Here is a 24,277-nt window from a genome sequence, read left to right as displayed (position 1 = left end):
ATGCTGCCTGTCCCGCTGAGTTACTCCAGCATTTTGTGTCTGCCTTCGGTGTAAACCAGCATCTGCAGTTCCTTCTTGAACGTGATTTTTTTTTAATTGTCCAAATTGTGTTATGTTTGACAACCAGCCGTGGTTTACGCTTTACGCTGGGTGATAATTTCAGTAATACCTGAACTTGGTGCCAAAGACACCGATTTTTAAACCATCAAGTCAAGTGAGTTTATTGCCGTGTGTCCCTGATAGGACAATGAAATTCTTGCTTTGCTTCAGCACAACAGAACATAGTAGGCATTGACTACAAAACAGATCAGTGTGTCCATATAATTCGTAATATAAATATATGCATCAGTCGTGATGTGGTTAAAACCTGCCAGGTTTTTGGTGGCTGGCCCCGTGGATTCCGCGTCGCTTTGGCGAGGAGATCTCGGCTTGAGGAGGGGAGGGGAGGGGAGTTGGGGAAAGGGGAGGGGAGGTTGCTTGAGCCGGCGGCGATTGGGTTGTCGCCGGCCGGGGAGGAAAGGGGGGGAGAGAGGGAGGAGCGCTGGGAAACCTCCGCCCCCCTCACGCAGCCGTGACGAGCGGCAGCAGCCGGTGTTACAGGCTGCACACAACTCTCTATAAATTCAAATGCACACATTGCTTCGCCTCTTACACACCCCATTGATCCCTTTCCCCAATTCGCAGGGAGAGCGGACAAGAGAGGAGGGGGAAAAAAGCCAAAACAAAAAAAGCAGCAAGCAAGCAAGCAAAAGAAAAAAACAACAAAATATATATATAGAGAGAGAGGGAGAGGGAAAAAGAGCAGATAAGTCTTCTTTGCAATAGAAGTTTACTTGCAAAATAAACACTCATTGTCGCGATTGGTAACTTGGAAAGTTAGCTTTTTTTTGGATAAAGCCGAGGAATACTTGTTTAGGAAACTGTGCGTTGTTTTCAGCTTTCACCTGTAGGTTTAGCAACCCCCGGGATGATGTTGTGGCTGGTGCTCGGCGTGTGGTGTATCCCGGTGCTGTGCCTTGCTGGGGACGAGTCTAAGCGCCCGGCTCGGCGGCTGCCGGACGAGAACCCGCGGCCGGGATGGAGGAGGACGAGCGGGCTGGTGAAGTCGGTGGACCGTATCTACGCCGGCGACGGCAAGCTGGGCTACATGGTGTACGCGGACGGCAAGAGGTTCCTGCTCGACCTGCAGCGAGACGAGGCGGTGGCTTCGGCCGGCTTCGGACACCACCAACCTGTCACTCTGGCCGCGGCGGCGGGGGGCTGGCAGGCGGCGGACGGGCCGAGCGGCCGCTGCTTCTACCGGGGCACGGTGGACGGTAACCCCGAGTCACTGGCCGTGTTCAACGTGTGCGGGGCGCTGGATGGCTTCTTCGCCCTGGGGAGCTGGCGATACACCATCAGCCCGCGGCAAGGCGAGGAGAGGCGGGGGGACAAGCGGGCGTTCGGGGACGGTTCAGCCCCGGTGCTTCACCTCTTCACCCGGGACTCGTTCAGCTTCCAGACGGTGGGGCACCCGAGCCGCTGCGAGATCCGCGGCTCCGGGCCGAGGGGCGGGGAGCCGCCGGGAGCCGCCGGGCGTCGGGGACACCGGACGGGGCGATCCAGGCGCTCGGTGTCCCGACCCCGCTACGTCAAGCTGCTGCTGGTGGCTGATGCCACCATGTCGGCCAAGTACGGGCGCCACCTCCAGCACTACCTGCTCACCCTGGCCTCCATCGCCTCCAAGCTGTACGGGCACGCCAGCATCGAGAACCCGCTGCGCCTGGCCGTGGTCAACATCACGGCGGTCAGGGACGCTGCCGACGGGCCGAAGGTCGACAAGAACGCGGCGGCCACCCTGAAGAACTTCTGCCGCTGGCAGCACTCGCGGTACAGCGGCGCCGGACAGCACGGAGACCGGCACGATGCAGCCCTGCTCTTCACCCGGGAGGTAGGTCACCCCCCCACCCACCCACCCGTTCCCCTCCCCAACTTATCCCCTCGCCAATACCCCCCCCCCCCCCACACTATTCCCCCTCCAATCTCTCCCCCAGACCCCCGAAACCCCCACCGCCCCCAGTCTATCCCCTCTCCAATCTCCCCCACCTTTCCCCCTCCAATCTCTCCCTCCAACCCCTCCCCCCCCCTCCCACCCCACCACCCTGAGGTGCAGGGAATGGAGGTATACGGGTTATGTACAGGGAGGTGAGAGTTGGGCTTGGCATCATGTTCGGCACAGATACTGTGGGCCGAAGGGGCTTGTTCCTGTTCCTGTACTGATCTGTGTTCCATGTAACACTCACCTTTCCTTCTTCGCATTGAGGAGGCGTGCTGTATATTAGTTGGTGGGATCACAGCATTGGTGAGAAAGGATCCACCTAGTCCTGAACGATTCTTCCACTGACTGTGTGTGTGCGCATGTGTATCTGTGGGTCTGTGTGTGTGTGTGTGTGTGTGTGTGTGTGTGTATCTGTGTGTGTATCTGTGTGTGTGTGTATCTGTGTGTGTGTGTGTATCTGTGTGTATGTGTGTGTGTGTGTGTGTGTCTGTGTGTGTGTGTATGTGTGTGTGTGTGTGTCTCTGTGTGTGTGTGTGTGTGTGTGTATATCTGTGTGTGTGTGTGTGTGTGTGTATCTGTGTGTGTGTGTGTCTGTGTGTCTGTGTGTGTGTGTGTGTGTGTATCTGTGTGTGTGTGTGTGTGTGTGTGTGTGTGTGTGTCTGTGTGTGTGTGTGTGTGTGTGTGTGTGTGTGTGTGTGTGTGTGTGTGTGTGTGTATGTGTGTATGTGTATGTGTGTGTGTGTGTGTGTGTGTGTGTGTGTGTGTGTGTGTGTGTGTGTGTGTGTGTGTGTGTGTGTGTGTGTGTGTGTGTGTTGGTGTCTATCTTTGGTATAAACCGGCATCTGCAGTTCCTTGTTTGGACTTTCTGCTGTGTGTTATATTGGTCAGGAGTCAACAGAGACAGGCCCTTGGGTTCTGTCCGTCCCAGAGTAACTGGTTAACACGTACCTCACACATCAGCTCTCATCTACCCCCTTGTCCAATCCTTCACTAATACCCTTGTCTCTATCTCGAATTAGCTCAAAGCGTGTTAACCTCACAATTTCATCATGTAGAGGTCTATTCTGAAGTAGGGGCCCAACCTGTCCACCATCTCCGCAGATGCTGCCTGACCCACTGAGTCCCTCCACCACATTGTTTTCTGCTCAGTATGCCACCATCTGTATCAATCAATCAATCAGTTTTATTCGCCGCATACACATGTAAGTGCAGTGATATGAATTTGCCAGCAGCGACACACTTGAAAAGAACACACGATACACAATAAGATTTAACACAAACATCCACCACACAGCATTCTTCACTGTGGTGGAAGGCAACATAGTTCAGTCAGTCCGCCTCCTTTGTTCACCCGTGGTCGGGGCCATAACCCTCCGTAGTCGCAGCTACGGACACCCCAGTGTACAGGCCCTCTTGCCGGGATGGTCGAAACTCCGACGTCTGGATGGTCGAACACTCTTGGAGGTCCCGAAACGGCCACTTTCCAACCGGAGGCCGCGGCTTCAGGATGTTGTAGCCGCAGCCTCCGGTAGGAATGAGTAAATCAGTCAGGATGTTGTATGATTTATACAATGGTTATTAACCCACTGGATAGTGAACTGATCGGTTTTCCCTCCAAACCAATTTGCGGAAAAATCGACACAAATAGATCGGACCGATGCCCAGAGTAGGTGAATCGAGGACCAGAGGACATAGGTTTAAGGTGAATGGGAAAAGATTTAATAGGAATCTGAGGGGTATCTTTTTCACACAAAGGGTGGGTGTATGGAACAAGTAGTTGAGGCCGGGACTATCCCAATGTTTAAGATACAGTTAGACAGGTAAATGGATTGTACACAAAAATGCTGGAGAAACTCAGCGGGTGCAGCAGCATCTATGGAGCGAAGGAAATAGGCAACGTTTTTGGGCCGAAACCCTTCTTCAGGATAGGACAGGTTTGGAGGGCTGTGGGCCAAGGGCAGGCAGGCGGTACTGAAGTGTAGCTGGGACATGTTGGCCGGTGTGTGGGCAAGTTGGGCCAAAGGACCTGTTTCCACGCTGTATCATTCTATGACTAAGACCCTAAATATTTGCAAAATGACACGTATTTGCAAAAGGAGCTTCAACATTTGTAATTTTATGACAGGGGAATTAAAAAAAATAACACATTGCTGAGCTGTCATCTTGATGGAAATGTGTTGGAGGTGGGACCTTGAGTTGTATTTGGAGATGATTCAATTGGAGATGGTTTGTGCTGCTGAAGATGGTTTGGACTGGAGATGGTTTAGTTTAGAAATGTTTGAGTCTGAAGAAGGGTCTCGACCCCGCAAAACTCTCGTCGCCCATCCCTTCTCTCCAGAGAGGCTGCCTGGCCCGCTGAGTTCCACTCCAGCACTTTTTGAATATGTCAAATATAGAGTTGGACATTGGCTTATTTTGGAGGCGGTTCGGTTCACTGGCTTGGCGCTGTCTCTGGTGCTTTGGAATGGGGCGGTAAAGGGATGCATTCTTTCCGCAGAGCGTCTTGGAGTCAACGTGAACCAGAAACACCCTCCCAATCTCGGTCAGCTGTTTGTAAACACAGCGCTGTGGATTTGCAAGCCTTGTGCAGCAGGCGTGTGCAACGTTAAAGGCAGCTCGAGTTTGCCCAAGTGTTATTTTTCCACCGGTTCACAAACATGTCAGTGGAGAGAGTTGCAAGCTTGTCACGGCCGGGTAATTTATAGGCGATTCCCTCTGAGGAGCTCATGAGATTGTTTTTGCCAAACGTTTAATTTTCCTTTAAACACAAAACAAAAAGGCGGCGCCCCATTATGCCGGACCGCTGCTAATTCTGGAGCATTCGGTAAACTGCCAGAGGTTTTTTTGACTCGGTCGGAATTTCAGCAGCAGATACAGTCTGTGACCGGCACCAGGTCACACACATACAGCACTTGCATAACATGCAACACCCCCCCTTTGCACCCTCAGTGTTTCTGTGGCCGTGCATCGATAGGAAGCTTGTGGGATGTTTAATACAGGCTGCAGGTCACACAAGCATTGGGTCAGGGATGGTGAAGGAGAGATAATACTCCAAACCTTCAATATTGAGACGGAGGGAGAGACGGAGAGGGGAGTAGAGAGATGGGATAGGGAGAGGGAGAGAGGGGGGGGGGGGATAGGGGTAGAGAGAGAGAGGGGGGGTAGGGGTGGATAGAGAGAGAGGGGGGGTAGGGGTAGGGGAGACGGGGGTGGGGTAGAGAGAGAGAGAGAGAGAGGTAGAGCGATAGAGAGAGGGGGAGGAGGGAGGAGGGGAGAGAGGAGAGAGGAAGAGGGAGGAGAGGTAGAGAGAGAGGGGAGGTATAGAGAGAGAGAGAGAGTGGAGAGAAGAGAGAGAGGTAGAGGGAGGTAGAGAGAGAGAGGAGGGGAGGAGAGCGATGGAGAGGAGGAGGAGAGGAGGGGGAAGAAGAGAAGAGAGAGAGAGAGGGTGCGAAAAAGAGAGAGAGGGGGTGGAGGAAGTGAGAGGGGGAAGGAGAGAGAGAGGTAGAGAGAGAGGGGGGAGGTGGAGAGAAAGAGGGAGGTAGAGAGAGGGAAAGAGAGAGAGAGCGAGAGGGAGAGAGAAAGGTAGAGAGAGAGGGGGAGGTAGAGAGAGAGAGAGGGAGAGAGAGAGAGAGGTAGAGAGAGAGAGAGAGGGAGGTAGAGAGAGGGGAAGTAGAGAGAGAGGGAGGGGAGAGGGGGAGATAGACATGAACATCAGTCTGAAGAAGGGCCCCAACATGAAACACCACCCCTCCATATTCTCCAGAGATACCACCAGACTCACTGAGTTACTCCAGCACTTTGTGTGTTCTTTTTACCCACAGATGTCCTCTCCTAGTTAGTATTTTTTACGCAGGGATGCTGCCTTAGATTGGAGGGCTTTATCTAACGTGGAGATATTGGATAGGCCACGGCAGATCATTGGTGCAAGTTCATAGGCTCATAAGCAATGGGAGCAGAATTAGGCCATTCGGCCCATCGAGCCTACTCCGCCATTCAATGGTGGCTGATCTATCTCTCCCTCCCAACCCCATTCTCCTGCCTTCTCCCCGTATCCCCTGACACCCGTACTGATCAAAAATCTGCCAACCCCAACCTTAAAAATGCCCAATGACTTGGCCTCCACCGCCACAACCCTAATAACAATACAGCAATCCTACCTGTAATACACTAACTCCACTGATAACTCCGCTCGACTGACTTAGGACGAAAGAATGGGTCGACTGGGCTTGTATTCACTGGAATTTAGAGGGATTAGAGGAGATCTTATAGAAGCATATAACATTCTTAAAGGATTGGACAGGTTAGATGCAGGAAAAAACGTTCCTGATGTTGGGGGAGTCCAGAACCAGGGGTCACAGAATTAAGGGGTAGGCCATTTAGGACTGAGATGAGAAAAATAAATCTCCCAGAGAGTTGTGAATCTGTGGAACTCTCTGCCACAGAAGGCAGTGGAGGCCAATTCACTGGATGTTTTCAAGAGAGAGTTAGATTTAGCTCTTGGGGGCTAACAGAATCATGGGATTATGGGGGGGAAGCAGGAACGGGGTACTGATTTTGGATGATCAGCCGTGATAATATTGAATGGTGGTGCTGGTTCAAAGGGCTGATTGGCCTACTCCTGCACCTATTTTCTATTTTTCTATGTTTCTAAAACATTAATCACCTTGCCAATGCTTTAATCAAAATTCTATAGCTTTTACACAGCTGGATGTTTTGAGATGCATTAGGCTGAGGTCCTTTGTGGTCCAGAGTTCTGTTAATAAACTCAAGTCTATGTGTCTAGTGGGACCTTTCATCAGATTTTAGTGTGCCTTTCATTGAAGCAACCTGCCCATGTTATTTCATATATTACAGGGGGGAAATGGCCATTAATTACTTATCTATCTGCCCAACATGTGATATTATATTTCTGGTATTTTCTTTTAAGAAAAATCATTTTAAATGTCTATCCTGTAGAGGCAGGAAACATGTTCCCGATGTTGGGGGAGTCCAGAACCAGGGGCCATTTGTCGACCATCTATCGCCCGTTCATGTTAGTTCTGTTTTCCCGACCTTCTCATCCACTCCCTACACACTAGGGGCAATTTACAGAGGGCCAGTTATCCTACAAACCCACAGCGCCTTTGAGAATGTGGGGGGAAACCGGAGCACCCGGAGGAAAACCCACGCAGTCACAGGGAGAACATGGAAACTCCACACAGGCAGCAGCCAAGGTCAGGATCGAACCTGGTTCTCTGGGCGCTGTGAGGGAGCGGTTCTACCAGCTGCGCCACCTGTCCAAATTACCTTTAAATGCTTAAAGTACCTACCCGAACTAACTCCTGTGCCAGCTCAGCGGGTCAGGCAGCATCTCTGGAGAAAGGCGATAGCTGACGTTTTGGATCGAGAGCCTTCTCCAGAGGTCCCAGGAAGGGTCTCGACCTGAAACGTCACCGATTGCTTTTCCCCAGAGACGCTGCCTGACCCGCTGAGTTACTCCAGCACTTTGTGTCCATCTTCGGTGTAAACCAAGCACCTGCAGTTCCTTCCCGACACATCTCCACTGGCAGCTTGTATCCACTGCCCTCTCTGGTGGTAAAAGGTTCCCGCTCCTGTTCCTGTTAAATCTCTCCCCTCTCACCTTAGGGTTCAGTTCATGAGTGGTCAGGAGCTTGTGTGTGTGTGTGTGTTTGTGTCAATAACTGCACTATGAATAGATGGCAGTTAGTTTCCCTCTGGGGATGCTAACTGCTCAACAAAACTTGCCATCAAATCCCACATGATTGTGACTGACAGCGTAGTGAGATTGTGTAAATATTAGACACCAAGGATGTTTGTTTCCCCTGTGTTTGTCCACATATATTTGTGCATCTGTTCCTCATGTGCTGCAACACACTCTCACCGACATCTATTTATTTTCCTAAAGATATTTTGTCAGCCAAAAGAAAAAAATGCACTGTTGCCCTGTGACCGTTATGGGATGTACCATTGCAAATATCGGGCTGAGCAGCACCTGATTCATGGGTCTAGTGTAGTTTTGTGATACATAGAAAACACAGAAAGATAGAAAATAGGTGCAGGACTAGGCCATTCGGCCCTTCGAGCCTGCACCGCCATTCAATATGATCATGGCTGATCATCCAACTAGGTATCCTGTACCTGCCTTCTCTCCATACCCCCTGATCCCTTTAGCCACAAGGGCCACATCTAACTCCCTCTTAAATATAGCCAATGGACCTGGCCTCAACTACCTTTTGTGGCAGAGAATGTCAGAGATTCACCACTCTCTGTGTGAAAAATGTTTTCCGCATCTCGGTCCTAAAAGATTTCCCCCTTATCCTTAAACTGTGACCCCTTGTCCTGGACTTCCCCAACATCGGAAACAATCTTCCTGCATCTAGCCTGTCCAACCCCTTAAGAATTTTGTAAGTTTCTATAAGATCCCCCCCTCAATCTTCTAAATTCTAGCGAGTACAAGCTGAGTCTTTCCAGTCTTACTTCATATGAAAGTCCTGACATCCTAGGAATCAGTCTGGTGAACCTTCTCTGCACTCCTTCTATGGCAAGAATGTCTTTCCTCAGATTAGGAGAGCAAAACTGTACGCAATACTCCAGGTGTGGCCTCACCAAGACCCTGTACAACTGCAGTAGAATCTCCCTGCTCCTATACTTAAATCCTCTTGCTGTGAATGCTAACATACCATTCGCTTTCTTCACTGCCTGCTGCACCTGCATGCCTACTCTCAATGACTGGTGTACCATGACACCCAGGTCACGTACAACATGGAACATTGGCCCACCGAGTCCGCGCCGACCAGCGATCATCCCATGCACTAGCACTATCCTACACAGACTCGGGATGATTTAAAGCCCTGTCCCACTGTACGAGTTCATTCAAGAGCACTCCGGAGTTTAAAAAAAAAATCAAACTCGTGGTAAGCGCGTAGAATATACGTAGCGGGTATGTCGGAGCTCGGGGACGTCTCTTAGCGGCACGTAACGCTAACGGCAGGTACTCGGGAAACGCAGTAAGCTCGGGAAGACTCGTGAAGATTTTTCAACATGTTGAAAAATGTCCCTGAGAGCCCCGAGTACCGGCGAGCGGCCATTGCCGTAAATCTCCAAGTTCGAATCAGGGCAAACTCGGTGGAAACTCTTGAATGAACTCGTACAGTGGGGCAGGGCTTACAATTTACAGAAGTCAATTAACCTACGAACCTGAGATGGACACAAAATGCTGGAGTAAAGAGCCCCTGTCCCACTTTCCCGAGTAACTCACAAACTCTCCCGAGTTTTCCCCCTTGATTCGAACTCGGAGAATTACGGTAATACTCGTTCGTAGGTACTTGGGGCTATTTCTTTAACTCGTGGACATTTTTCAACATGTTGATAAAACGTCCCGACTTACCTGATGCTCCGAGTTCCTACGGCTGGCGTTACGAGCCGCTAGGAAACATCTACGGACTCGCTACCGATATTCCCCGACATTCCTCGAGTTCGAATCAAGGGGAAAACTCGGGAGAGTTCGTGAGTAACTCGGGAAAATGGAACAGGGGCCTTAACCCAGCGGGTCAGGCAGCATCTGTGGAGAACGTGGATAGGTGACGTTTCAAGTCTTAAGATTGCTTTCTGCTCGACTTGCAAACACGCACTAGGGTCAACTTGCAATTTTAGATGCCAATTATAACCGGGAAACTTGCACGTCTTTGGAATATGGGCGGAGACCGGAGCACCTGGAGAAAACCCACGCAGGTCACGGGGAGAGCGTGAAAACTCCGTACAGACAGCACCCGTGGTCGGGATTGAGCCTGGGTCCCTGCTGCTGTAAGGCAGCAACTCTACCGCTGCGCCACCGTGCCACCCACCATATTTTTCAGTATTTATTTTGTTCTATGTTGATTTAATTGTGCGTTCAACAGCAACTCTACCACCACGCCTCTGTACTGATGCTTGTTTCAGGATCTTGGAACTAATGCCAGCAACTTGCACGAAAACACCAGTCATTTGCTTTCCCTTTCCACCATGTTATTTTTATAATTATCATGTTTTACTGGTTCTCTGCAGTGTTGGGTTTTTTTCTCTTCCTCTCCCTTTCCATTGCTCCACTGCTGACCAGTTTGCACAGTGGTCCATCTTCCTCGGTTAGCGGACAAGCCACCACTGTTGTCCACAGTGGGACAAGACTTCAGTCTCATCAACTTCACAGAGCAACTTAGTTTGATTTAGAGATACAACATGGAAACAGGCCCTTCGGCCCACCAAATCTGCATCGGCCAGCGATCCCCTACACATTAACACTATCCCACACACACACTAGGGACAATTTACATTTATACCAAGGCAATTACCCTACAAATCCCGGCGATGTCTTTGGAGTGTGGGAGGAAACCGAGGATCTCAGAGAAAACCCAGGCAGGTCACGGGGAGAACATACAAACTCCGTACAAATTTCAGGAAGGACATTCTTGCTATTGAGGGAGTGCAGAGTAGGTTCACAAGGTTAATTCCCGGGGTGGCGGGACTGTCGTATGCTGAGAGAATGGAGCGGCTGGGCTTGTATACTCCGGAGTTTAGAAGGATGAGAGGATATCTTATTGAAACATATAAGATTATTAAGGGTTTCGACACGCTAGAGGCAGGAAACATTTTTCCGATGTTGGGGGAGTCCAGAACCAGGGGCCACCGTTTAAGAATAAGGGGTAAGCCATTTAGAACGGAGATGAGGACACACTTTCTCACACAGGGAGTTGTGAGTCTGTGGAATTCTCTGCCTCAAAGGGCCGTGGAGGTTGGTTCTCTAGATACTTTCAAGAGAGAGCTAGATAGGGCTCTTAAAGATAGCGGAGTCAGGGGATATGACGCGAAGGCAGGAACGGGGTACTGATTGTGGATAATCCATGATCACATTGAATATAGCTAATGTGGCAGAGAATGTAGTCGAGGCCAGTTCATTGGCTATATTTAAGAGGGAGTTAGATGTGGCCCTTTTGTGGCTAAAGGGATCAGGGGGTATGGAGAGAAGGCAGGGATGGGATATTGAGTTGGATGATCAGCCATGATCATATTGAATGGCGGTGCAGGCTCGAAGGGCCGAATGGCCTACTCCTGCACCTATTTTCTATGTTTCTAAGTTTCTATGAATGGCGGTGCAGGCTCGAAGGGCCGAATGGCCTACTCCTGCACCTATTGCCTATTGTCTAACTCCGTGCAGACAGCACCCGTAGTCTGGATCGAACCCGGGTCTCTGGCGCTGTAAGACAGCAACTCTACCGCTGCACCACGATGCCGCCCTAATAATCTGCAGCGTTGTTTTAATGCCTGGCTCTTTAAGCTGAAATGTTTGTGTGTCCACTGCTCCAATCACTACTCCTCTGGGCAGTGCTCTAAATAAATAATTTTGGATAATCATAGCTGCTAGCTAATGTTAGATTCAATCTCGGAAGGATTCGGCAACAGATAATCAGTTTCCTTCCTGGTTTTATCTTTAAAATTGTTTGCACTGCTTGGCTCTTCACTGACTAGTTTTCAAAAGTATCATAATTGTTACAGGGTGGCACAGTGGTGGAGCTACTGCCTTACAGCGCCAGAGACCCAGGTTCGATCCTGTCTGTGCGGAGTTTGTACCTTCTCCCTGCTGTGACCCGCGTGGGTTTTTCTCCGAGTGCTCCTGTTTCCTCCCACACTCCAAAGACTTACAAGTTAGCAGGTTAATTGGCTTGGTATAATTGTAAATTGTCCCCAGTGTGTGTAGGAGTGTGCTAGTATATGGGGGTCGCTGGTCAGCACGGACGTGGTGGGACAAAGGGCCTGTTTCAGCGCTGTCTCTCTAAACTAAACTAAACTCTGGGTGATATAAACATTGACTTCTAATTTCAGGTAGTCCTTATTTTCTACTCCCCTTCTCAGCTCTCCCTCAGCCCTCTGGCTCCACCTCTTGCTTTCTTCCTTCCGCCCCCCACCCCACCCTCACATCAGTCTGAAGAAGGGTTTCGACCCGAAACTTTGCCTATTCCCTTCGCTCCATAGATGCTGCCTCACCCGCTGAGTTTCTCCAGCATTTTTGTCTACCTTCGATTTTCCAGCATCTGCAGTTCCTTCTTAAACATAAACTCTGGGTGCTCCTGTTTCCTCCCGCACTCCAAACACGTACAGGTTTGTCGGACAATTGGCTTGATATAATTATAAAAATCTCCCTAGTGTGCGTAGGATAGTGTTAATGTGCGGGTCAGTGCAGACTCGGTGGGCCGAAGGGCCTGTTTCCGCGCTGTATCTCTAAACTAAAAAGGTCAGATTCAGATTCAGATTCAATTTTAATTGTCATTGTCAGTGTACAGTATAGAGACAACGAAATGCATTTAGCATCTCCCTGGAAGAGCGACATAGCAAATGATTTGAATAAATAATAATAAGTGTCCGTGGGGGGGGTGGTGATTGGCAGTCACCGAGGTACGTTGTTGAGTAGAGTGACAGCCGCCGGAAAGAAGCTGTTCCTCGACCTGCTGGTTCGGCAACGGAGAGACCTGTAGCGCCTCCCGGATGGTAGGAGGGTAAACAGTCCATGGTTGGGGTGAGAGCAGTCCTTGGCTATGCTGAGCGCCCTCCGCAGACAGCGCTTGCTTTGGACAGATTCAATGGAGGGGAGCGAGGAACCGGTGATGCGTTGGGCAATTTTCATCACCCTCTGCAATGCCTTCGGGTCGGAGACAGAGCAGTTGCCATACCATACTGTGATGCAGTTGGTAAGGATGCTCTCGATGGTGCAGCGGTAGAAGTTCACCAGGATCTGAGGAGACAGATGGACCTTCTTCAGTCTCCTCAGGAAGAAGAGACGCTGGTGAGCCTTCTTGATCAGAGTAGAGGTATTGTGGGTCCAAGAGAGGTCATCGGAGATGTTGACTCCCAGGAACCTGAAGCTAGAAACACGTTCCACCTCCGTCCCGTTAATGTGGATGGGGGTGTGCGTGCCGCGTGTGCGTGTGTGCGTGGGGGTGATGTTTCGGGTCGGGACCCTTCTTCAGACAGGGCTTTCCAACCCGAGGAAGAAAGGTTCCGAATGTCTTAGTTTGAATCTAATAATTTTCCATCTGTCTTGTCGTCTTCTTCACAGAATCTGTGCGGCCACCATTCGTGTGACACGTTGGGGATGGCGGACGTGGGGACCATCTGTTCCTCTCACCGTAGCTGTGCGATCATTGAAGACGACGGGCTGCACGCTGCGTTTACCGTCGCTCATGAGATCGGTGAGTCGAAGAGAGCCCCTCGCCCCTTCGGGGGAAACCTCTGGTGGACTTCCGACAAACTCTGGCCCCGTATCACAGCGGTAGAGTCGCTGACTCACAGCGCCGGAGACCCGCGTTCGATCCTGACTACGGGCGGAGTCCTGTCTGTACGGAGTTTGTACGTTCTCCCCGTGACCTGCGTGGGGTTTCTCCGGGAGCTCCGGTTTCCTCCCACGCTCCAAAGACGTACAGGTTTTGTAGGTTAATTGGCTTCGGTAAAATTGTAAATTGTCCCTAGAGTGTGTGGGATAGTGTTCGTGTGTGGGTCACAGCGGACTCGGTGGGCCGAAGGGCCTGTTTCCACGCTATATCTCTAAACTAATACCTTTCCTATACATGTGCCTGTCCAAATGTATTTTAAATGCTGTTTAAGCTACCTGCCTCATTTATCTCCATTGGCAGCCCATTCCATAATCCCACCACCCTCTTCACTTAAAATGTTGCCCCTCAGGTTCCTTTTAAATCGTTCCCCTCTCGCCTGAAACCTATTTACATTGTACACCTCGTTGTCACCTTCCCCTCAGCTAACAATGATCCATTCTATATTTCCTTGAGCCTAATCCCCTTTGATCTCTAATTTTCACACCTTACCCTTCCATATCTCTATGTCCCCCTCTACCCTGACTCTCGGTCTGAAGATGAGCCACGACCCAAAACGTCACCCGTTCCTTTTCTGCAGAGATGCTGCCTGGTTAAGAATAAGGGGTAAGCCATTTAGAACAGAGATGTGGAAACACTTTTTCACAAAGAGAGTTGTGAGTCTGTGGAATTCTCTGCCTCAGAGGGCGTTGGAGGCCGGTTCTCTGGATACTTTCAAGAGAGAGCTAGATAGGCCTCTTAAAGATAGCGGAGTCGGGGGATATGGGGAGAAGGCCGAAACGGGGTACTGATTGGGGATGATCAGCCATGGTCACATTGAATGGTGGTGCTGGCTCGAAGGGCCGAATGGCCTACTCCTGCACCTATTATCTATTGCCTGTCCCGCTGAGTTACTCCAGCATTTTGCGTCTATCTTAGGTGTAAATGTTGTCAAGCTGGAAAGGGGACAAAGAAGATTTACGAGGATGTTGCCAAGACTAGAGGGTGTGAGCTACAGGGAGAGGTCGAGTTGGCTGGGATTCTATTCCTTGGAGCGCAGGAGGATGAGGGGTGATCTTATAGAGGCGTATAAAATCATGAGAGGAATAGATCGGGTAGATGCACAGAGTCTCTTGCCCAAAGTAGGGGAATCGAGGACCAGAGGACATAGGTTTAGGGTGACGAGGTAAAGATTTAATCTGAATCTGAGGGGTGAGTTTTTCCACACAAAGGGTGGTGGGTGTATGGAGGAGATCGTTGAGGTATGGGACTATCCCAATGTTTAAGAAACAGTTAGATGTTGATCCAAATGTTTAAGAAACAGACAGCCTGTTCCGATGAGTTACTCCAGCACTTTGTATCTATCTTTGATGTAAACCAGCATCTACAGTTCCTTCATAAACCAACTCTGGGTAAAAGACTCTGTGCACTCACCCTATCCATTCCTGTTCCATGTGCTGTTCCATCAGCACATGGAACAGTAGAGATGGCCCTTCGGCCCACAATGTCCATGCTGAACATGATGCCAAGTTAAACTCATCTCCTCCTTTAGTTTAGTTTAGAGATACAGCACGGAAACAGGCCCTTCGGCCCACCGGGTCCGCGCCGACCAGCGATCCCCGCACATTAACACCATCCTACACCCACTAGGGACAATATTTACATTTATACCAAGCCAATTAACCTACAAACCTGCACGTCTTTGGTGTGTGGGGGGAAACCGAAGATCTCGGAGAAAACCCACGCAGGTCACGGGGAGAACGTGCAAACTCCGTACAGACAGCACCCGTAGTCGGGATCGAACCCGGGTCTCAGGCGCTGCATTCGCTGTAAGGCAGTAACTCTACCGCTGCGCCACTGTGATATCACACTCAATTACCTCTCACTTTAAACTTGGTTTCACTGTTTCACATTGGATAGAGAATAGAATAGAATAGAATAGAATGCCATTTATTGTCATTCAAACGTACATGGTTCGAACGAAATGGTGTGTTTGAACAGGCGGCACTATGGCTCAGCGGTAGAGTTGCAGCCTTACAGCGCCAGGGACCCGGGTTCGATACTGACCAGGGGGGCTGTCTGTACGGAGTTTGTACGTTCTCCCCGTGACCTGCGTGGGTTTTCTCTGGGTGCTCCGGTTTCCTCCCACACTGCAAAGACGTACGTTAGCAGGGTAATTGGCTTAGTATAATTGTAAATTGTGCCCGGTGTGTGTAGGAAAGTGCTAGTACATGGGGATCGCTGGTCAGCGTGGACTTGGTGGGACGAAGGGCCTGTTTCTGCGCTGCCTCTCTAAACTAAACTTCATAACTTTAACTTCATAACTGTGGCCTCCAGAACCAGGGGCCACAGTGTAAGAATAAGGGGTAGGCCATTTAGAACGGAGACGAGGAAAGATTTTTTCACCCAGAGAGTTGTAAATCTGTGGAATTCTCTGCCTCAGAAGGCAGTGGAGGCCAATTCTCTGGATGCTTTTAAGAGAGAGTTAGATAGAGCTCTTAAAGATAGTGGAGTCAAGGGATATGGGGAGAAGGCAGGAAAGAGGTACTGATTGTGGATGATCACAGTGAATGCTGGCTCGAAGGGCCTACTCCTACACCTATTTTCTATTGTCTATTTAGGAGCAGAATTAGGCCATTCGGCCCATCAAGTCTACCCCGCCATTCAATCACGGCTGATCCATCTCTCCCTCCTAACCCCATTCTCCTGCCTTCTCCTCATAACCCCTGACCACCCGTACTAATCAAGAATCTATCTATCTCCGCCTTCGAAATATCCACTGACTTGTCCTCCGCAGCCTTCTGTGGCCGTGAGTTCCACGTTCCACCACCCTCTGACTGAAAAATAAAATTAAATAACGTTGTTGTTGATCGCAGGGCACCTGCTGGGTCTCTCGCACGATGATTCCAAGTTCTGCGAGGAGTCTTACGGCTTGACGGAGGATAAGCGGCTGATGTCCTCCATCCTGACCAGCATCGACTCTTCCAAGCCCTGGTCCAAGTGCACCTCGGCCACGGTAACAGAGTTCTTCGATGACGGCCACGGTATGTACATTGACAGACGCGCTTTTGATGTCGTAACTTTTAATCCTCCACATGCGTTGATTTCGAACAACGACTTTTCACTGCACCTCGTTTTCATAGAAACATAGAAACATAGAAATTGGTGCAGCGTCTCTGGAGAGATGGAATGGGTGACGTTTCGGGTCGAGACCCGTCCTCAGACTGATACCAAGTACTTGTGCCATAACGCCACGATAATCGAGAGAACCAAGCCCAAAGCCAATCTAAACTGATTATACCAACTTATGCTCAGGACAATAACTAAGCATCGAAATACTCCAGGGGTGCATAGAAACATAGAAACATAGAAAATAGGTGCAGGAGTAGGCCATTTGGCCCTTCGAGCCTGCACCGCCATTCAATATGATCATGGCTGATCATCCAACTCAGTATCCTGTACCTGCCTTCTCCCCATACCCCCTGATCCCTTTAGCCACAAGGGCCACATCTAACTCCCTCTTAAATATAGCCAATGAACTGGCCTCAACTACCTTCTGTGGCAGAGAATTCCAGAGATTCACCACTCTCTGTGTGAAAAATGTTTTTATCATCTCGGTCCTAAAAGATTTCCCCCTTATCCTTAAACTGTGACCCCTTGTTCTGGACTCCCCCAACAATATTCCTGCATCTAGTCTGTCCAACCCCTTAAAAATGTTGTAAGTTTCTATAAGATCCCTCCCTCAATCTTCTAAATTCTAGCGAGTACAAGCCGAGTCTATCCTGTCTTTCTTTATATGAAAGTCCTGACATCCCAGGAATCAGTCTGGTGAACCTTCTCTGTACTCCCTCTATGGCAAGAATGTCTTTCCTCACATGGTCTTCCCTCACCTTTCGGTGCACATGGCAACAATAAACTAAACTAAAGTAAACACTCGCAGTGGTGCAAGCTTGAGAACAACAGGTCTGTATGGAGTTCTCTGTGTACAGTTCGCAATTCTGCCACACTCACCTGCTCACCATTAGGAGAATCCTGAATGTTTTACCGCTGTCCTTGATACCAGTGTTTATTGCTCCCTGTATTAGTGACTGCTCATAACCCCTACCAACAGGGCACATCCCAAATCCTGAGGAAGGGTCTCGCTATTGAGGGAGTGCAGCGTAGGTTCACCAGGTTAATTCCCGTGATGGCGGGACTGTCATATGTTGATCGAATGGAGTGGCTGGGCTTGTACACTCTGGAGTTTAGAAGGATGCGAGTGGATCTCATTGAAACACATAAGATTATTAAGGGTTTGGACACGTTAGAGGCAGGAAACATGTTCCCGATGTTGTGAGAGGCCACAGTTTAAGAATAAGGGGCAAGCCATTTAGAGCGGAGATGAGGAAAAACTTTTTCACACAGAGAGTTGTGACTCTGTGGAATTCTCTGCCTCAGGAGGCAGTGGAAGGCCGGTTCTCTGGATGCTTTCAAGAGAGAGTTAGATAGAGCTCTTAAAGATAGCGCAGCCAGGGGATATGGGGAGAAGGCAGGAATGGGGTACTGATTGTGGATGATCACATTGAATGGCAGTGCTGGCTCGAAGGGCCGAATGGCCTACCCCTGCACCTATTGTCTATTGTCTATTGACCCGAAATGTCACCTATTCCTTTTCCTTAGGAGATGCTGCCTGACCCAATGAGTTGCTCCAGCACCTTGCGCCTATCTTCGGTGTAAACCTGCCTCTGCAGTTCTTTTTTATTACAACCCAAATCATGTTGTGTTCTCAAGAGGATGGATGCACCAGGGCTGCAGCAGGTTCATTAGGTTGAGGTGTGTTATTGTCACATGTGCTGAGGTACAGCAAAAAGCTTTGTGTTGCACGCTATCCCAACAGATCAGTTATGGATACAACCATATGTAGATACAATCAGTTCAGGTGGAGCCAAGGGGAAGATACAGAGTGCGGAATATAGTTCTGAGCATCGCAGCGCATCAGCTCCATAAACAAAGTCCAATGTCTGCAATGGGTTAAAGGTGAATCGGACAGTCCCCTGGCTTCAGATTCAGATTCAGATTCAATTTTAATTGTCATTGTCAGTGTACAGTACAGAGACAACGAAATGCATTGTGGTAGGAGCTTTCGGAAACTTTATTATCAAGTGTAACAAGGTACAGTGGAAAAGCTTTTTTTAATAAGGAACTGCAGATGCTCGAAAATCGAAGGTACTCAAAAATGCTGGAGAAACTCAGCGGGTGCAACAGCATCTATGGAGCGAAGGAAATAGGCAACGTTTCGGCCCGAAACGTTGCCTATTTCCTTCGCTCCATAGATGCTGCTGCACCCGCTGAGTTTCTCCAGCATTTTTGTGTACAGTGGAAAAAATTGTTTTGTTCACATGTTATAGGAGTAGAATTGGGCCATTCGGCCCATCAAGTCGTCTACGCCATTCAAACATGGCTGATCTCTGCCTCCTAATCCCATTCTCCTGCTTTCTCCCCATAACCCTGGACACCCGTTCTAATCAAGAATGTGTCTGTCTCTGCCTTAAAACTATTTACTGTCTTGCCCTCCACAGCCCTATGTGGCAATGAGTTCCACAGATTGACTAAAGAAGTTCCTCCTCGCCTCCTTTCTAAAAGAGCGCCCTTTAACTCTGAGGCTGTGACCTCTGGTCCTAGACTCTCCCACCAGTGGAAACATCCTCTCCACACATCCACTCTATCTATGCCTTTCATTATTCTGTATGTTTCAATGAGGTCCCCCCCTTCAACCTTCTAAACTCCAGCGAGTAGAGGCCCAGTGCTGTCAAACGCTCGTCGTAAGTTAACCCACTCATTCCTGGGATCATTTGTGTAAACCTCATCTGAACCCTCTCCAGAGCCGGCACATCCTTCCTCAGATATAGGGCCCTAACGCGGCCTGACCAGTGCCTTATAGGGCCTCAGCTTTAGATCTCTGCTTTTGTCTTCCAGTCCCTTTGATATAAATAAATGCAAGCTTTGAACTTGCTTGGTTTACAGTCAAATCAGATAATACACCTGAATACATGACCACAGAGTGCGGCACGGTGGCGCAGCGGTAGAGTTGCTGCCTCACAGCGCCAGAGACCCAGACTACGGGTGCTGGCTGTACCTAGTTTGCATGTTCTCCCTGGGTTTTCTCCGGGCGCTCCAGTTGCCTCCCACGCACCAAAGACGTGCAGGTTTGTAGTTTAATTAGCTCTGGAAATTGTGTCGGATAGAACTAGTGTGAATGGGTCGGCACAGACACAGTGGGGGCGAGAGGCCAGTTTCCACGCTGTATCTCTAAACCAAACTAAACTATATAATCAAGCCCTAAAGGCAGAGTGACAAGCCCTAAAGGCAGAGAGAAGTGAAAGATGCCAGGGTGCAGAACATAGTTCTCAACATTGTAGTGTAACAGCTCCAGGGAAGAAGTCCAATGCCTTCAATGGAGTAGGTTCACAAGACACTGCAGTGGGTCTGTTAGACAGGTTGATGTGCCCATTACACTAAGAAGATCCGAGGTTTGACCCTGGATTACTTTGTAACCTTGTCGGCGCCCTCTGTGTGGCGACTATTCGCATACCTTGGATAAGCAAGCAAAAAATTTCACTGTGACTTGTCACATGCAACAACAAAGCATTCAATCATTCATTCATTCATTCATTCATTCATCCATGTATCTGCATTGGGTCGCTAGGTTGATGGCGGCCCCAGGTCCCTTGCACTGAAGGGGGGAACCTCGACAGCCCACTCTCTGACCCTAAATTTAGTCAGAGACTGGTGAATCTATGGAATTCATTGCCACAGAAGGCTGTTGAGGCCAGGTCAATGGATATTTTAAAGGCAGAGATGGATGGATGGATGGATGGATGGATGGATGGATGGATGGATGGATGGATGGATGGATGGATGGATGGATGGATGGATGGATAGATTCTTGATTGGTATAGGAGTCAGGAGTTATGGGGAGAGGACAGGAGAATGGGGTTAGGAGAGAGAGAGATAGATAAGCCATGAGTGGCAGAGTAGACTTGATGGGCTGAATGACCTAATTCTTCTCCTATCACTTCTGAACTTGTGTGTTGGCGTCAGCAGAAACATCATTAGACTCTGCTACCTTGTCCCCAGCTGTGAAACTTCGAAACTAAACTAATAGCGACTGAGGCATTCAGTGTATAAACATGGATAATTCATCAAAGGGCAGTACCTTTAAGAGTTGGGCACAAGTAACTGGAAGGAAACTCCAAAGAAAACACAGGGCAACATTAGTGTAAACAGATTTAGCTGAAATAGCTCGTTTGTTTATTTACTGTAAGTTTCCAAGTGGAAAGGATGAATGACCAACTTTGCATTTACATGGAGACTTGGTGCATTTCTCGAGCTGCTGCAAAGTGATTCCCAACACTTGAGATGCAGTTAGTTTCAGTTCGGTTTCAGTTTAGTTCATTGTCAACTGTGTGCCGTTTTGGTCCCCTAATTTGAAGAAGGACATTCTTTCTATGGAGGGAGTGCAGCGTAGGTTCACAAGATTAATTCCCGGGATGGCGGGACTGTCATATGCTGAGAGAATGGAGCTGGGCTTGTACACACTGGAGTTTAGAAGGATAAGAGGGGATCTTATTGAAACATGTAAGATTATTAAGGGTTTGGACACGCTAGAGGCAGGAAATATGTTCCCGATGTTTGAGGAGTCCAGAACCTCAGAGGGCGGGTTCTCTGGATGCTTTCAAGAGAGAGCTAGATAGGGCTCTTAAAGATAGCGGGGTCAGGGGATATGGGGAGAAGGCAGGAACGGGGTACTGATTGGGGATGATCAGCCATGGTCACATTGAATGGCGTTGCTGGGTCGAAGGGCAGAATGGCCTACTCCTGCACCTATTGTCTATTGACACGCTAAAGGCATGAAACATGTTCCCGATGTTGGGAGAGTCCAAAAAACAGGGCCACAGTTTAAGAATAAGGGGCGAGCCATTTAGAACGGAGATGAGGAAACTCTTTTTCACACAGAGAGCTGTGAGTCTGTGTAATTCTCTGCCTCAGAGGACGGTGGAGGCCGGTTCTCTTGAAACTTTCAAGAGAGAGCTAGATGGGGCTCTTAAAGATAGCGGAGTCAGGGGATATGGGGAGAAGGCAGGATCGGGATACTGATTGTGGATGATCAGCCATGATCGCATTGAATGGCGGTGCTGGATCGAAGGGCCAAATGGCCTACTCCTGCACCTATTGTCTATTGTCTATTGTGTACCGAGGTACAATGACAAGCTTTTGTTGCGTGCTAACCAGTCAGTGGAAAGACGATTCATGATTGCAAAGGAATAACATTTAGTGCAAGATAAAGCTAGCAAATTCCGATCAAGGATAGTCCGAGGGTCACCAATGAGGAGGATAGTAGTGCAGCACTGTTCTTTGGGTGTGGTAGGATAATTCAGTTACCTGATAACAGCTGGGAAGAAACTGTCCCCGAATCTGGAGGTGTGCATTTTCACACTTCTATACCTTTTGCCCGATGGGAGAGGGGAGAAGAGGGAGTGGCCAGGGTGCGACTCGTCCTTGATGATGCTGCTGGCCTTGCCGAGTCAGCGTGAGGTGCAAATGGTGTCAATGGAAGGGAGGTTGGTTTGTGTGATGGTCTGGGCTGCGTCTACAATACACTGCAATTCCTTGGTTGGAGTTGTTCCCAAACCAAGCTGTGATTATTGCTGCTACTTGTTACTGCTGCAGCATGGGTGAGCATTGCAAGCAGTCTCAGACACATCACGTTCTACCAACAGAAGTGACTGAACAGTCATCGAGTTATACTCAAGCTGCACGAAAACAGGTCCTTCGGCCCAACTTAGAGTCATAGGGTCATGCAGCATCGAAACAGACCCTTCCGCCCAACTTGTCCACGCCGATCAACATGTCCCATCTACACTAAGTCACAGTGGCAGCAGAATGGCCCAATGGTAGACCCGGGTTCGATCCTGACCTCGTGTGCTTTCTGTGTGTTGAGGTTCATTGGCTTTGGTAAGAATTGTAAATTGTTCCTGGTGTGTGCTGGTGTACGGGGAGATCGCTGGTCAACGTGCACTCGATGGGCTGAAGGGCCTGTTTCCACGCTGTATCTGTAAAGTAAACTAAAGCTAAAAGTGCTTTCTCCAAGGGATAGTCCAGAGGAGGCTTACACAAACGATTCATGGAATGAGTAGGTTAACATATGATGGCACTGGGCATGTATTCGCTGACGTTTAAAATGATGAGTGGGGACCTCATTGAAACGTACAGAATAGCGAAAGGCCTGGATAGAGTGGATGTGGAGAGGATGTTTCCACCAGTGGGAGAGTCTAGGTCACAACCTCAGAATTAAAGAACGTTCTTTTAGGAAGGAGATGAGGAGGAATTTCTTTGGTCAGAGGGTGGTGAATCTGTGGAATTCATTGTCGCAGAAAGCTGTGGAAGCCAGGTCAGTGGGTTTATTTAAAACTGAGACAGATGGATTCTTGATTAGTACGGGTTATGGGGAGAAGGGGGTTAGGAGGGAGAGATAGATCAGCCATGATCGAATGACGGAGTGGACTTGATGGGCCGAATGGCTTGGTTCTGCTCCTATCACTTATGCCTTATGATCTTACGATCCTATGACATGACCTTTTGACCTTATGACATGACCTTACGACCTATGACATAATATGACCTTATAATATTATGAATTTATGATATGACCTTATGACCTATGACATGATATGACCTTATGAACTTATGGTATAACCTTATGACCTATGACATAATATGACCATATGATCTTATCGCATGACCTTATGACCTATGACATAATATGACCATATGATCTTATCACATGACCTTATGACCTATGACATGATATGACCTTATGAACTTATGGTATGACCTTATGACCTATGACATAATATGATCATATGATCTTATTACATGACCTTATGACCAATGACATAATATGATCTTATGACCTTATGGCCTTATGATGGTATGTGCTTATGTTGGCGTGCCTTCCTCCTGGGGTTTGCGCGCAGTGCGTGGGTGGTTCATGGACTGCCGATTCTCTCCCCGTACAGGCGATTGTCTCCTCCGCCCTCCGAAGAACCCGCTGCGCTCACCGGAGGAGCTGCCGGGGCAGAGCTACGATGCGGTCCGTCAGTGCAAGCTGGCCTTCGGGCCGGAGTACACGGTGTGCCCCGGCATGGACGTCTGCTCCCGCCTGTGGTGCGCCGTCATCCGCCAGGGCCAGATGGTGTGCATGACCAAGAAGCTGCCCGCGGTGGAGGGAACCCCCTGCGGCAAGGGCAGGATCTGCCTGCACGGCAAATGTGTCGACAAGACCAAGAGGCGGTACTACCTGGTGAGCGGGCGCCGTGGGAACACCTGGTGAGCGGGCGCCGTGGGAACACCTGTACTGGCGGCAATGGGACCCATTGTAAAGTAGGCCCGGGGCACTGGGATCCATTGTAAAGTAGGCCCTGGTTCTGGGATCCATTGTAAACTAGGCCCGGGGTACTGGGACCCATTGTAAAGTAGGGGCCCGGGGCACTGGGATCCATTGTAAAGTAGGCCCGGGGCACTGGGATCCATTGTAAAGTAGGCCCGGGGCACTGGGATCCATTGTAAAGTAGGCCCGGGGCTCTGGGATCCATTGTAAAGTAGGCCCTGGTTCTGGGATCCATTGTAAACTAGGCCCGGGGTACTGGGATCCATTGTAAAGTAGGCCCGGGGCTCTGGGATCCATTGTAAAGTAGGCCAGGGGCTCTGGGATCCATTGTAAACTAGGCCCGAGGCACTGGGATCCATTGTAAAGTAGGCCGGGGTTCTGGAATCCATTGTAAAGTAGGCCGTGTGCACTGGGATCCAATGTAAACTAGGCCTGGGCCTCTGGGATCCATTGTAAAGTAGGCCCGGGGCACTC

General features: G+C 49.4%; 1 protein-coding gene across 1 annotated transcript in view; it reads left to right on the top strand.

Moving 5' to 3' along the window:
- Nucleotides 1-584: 584 nt before the first annotated feature.
- LOC129703051 (A disintegrin and metalloproteinase with thrombospondin motifs 5) overlaps nt 585-24,277 on the top strand; it is a 49,870-nt gene continuing 26,177 nt past the window's right edge. Inside the window, exons 1-4 of the mRNA XM_055645239.1 lie at nt 585-1,930; nt 13,125-13,257; nt 16,251-16,418; nt 23,433-23,716. Of these exons, the coding sequence (XP_055501214.1) occupies nt 968-1,930; nt 13,125-13,257; nt 16,251-16,418; nt 23,433-23,716 (1,548 nt within the window). The 5' untranslated portion in view covers nt 585-967. The remainder of the gene's footprint in view (nt 1,931-13,124; nt 13,258-16,250; nt 16,419-23,432; nt 23,717-24,277) is intronic.

Source organism: Leucoraja erinacea, chromosome 13 (assembly GCF_028641065.1).
Source record: "Leucoraja erinacea ecotype New England chromosome 13, Leri_hhj_1, whole genome shotgun sequence".
Lineage (NCBI taxonomy): Eukaryota > Metazoa > Chordata > Chondrichthyes > Rajiformes > Rajidae > Leucoraja > Leucoraja erinaceus.
The sequence above is the reverse complement of the archived record's forward strand: the minus strand, read 5'-3'. Positions and strand labels throughout refer to the sequence as shown.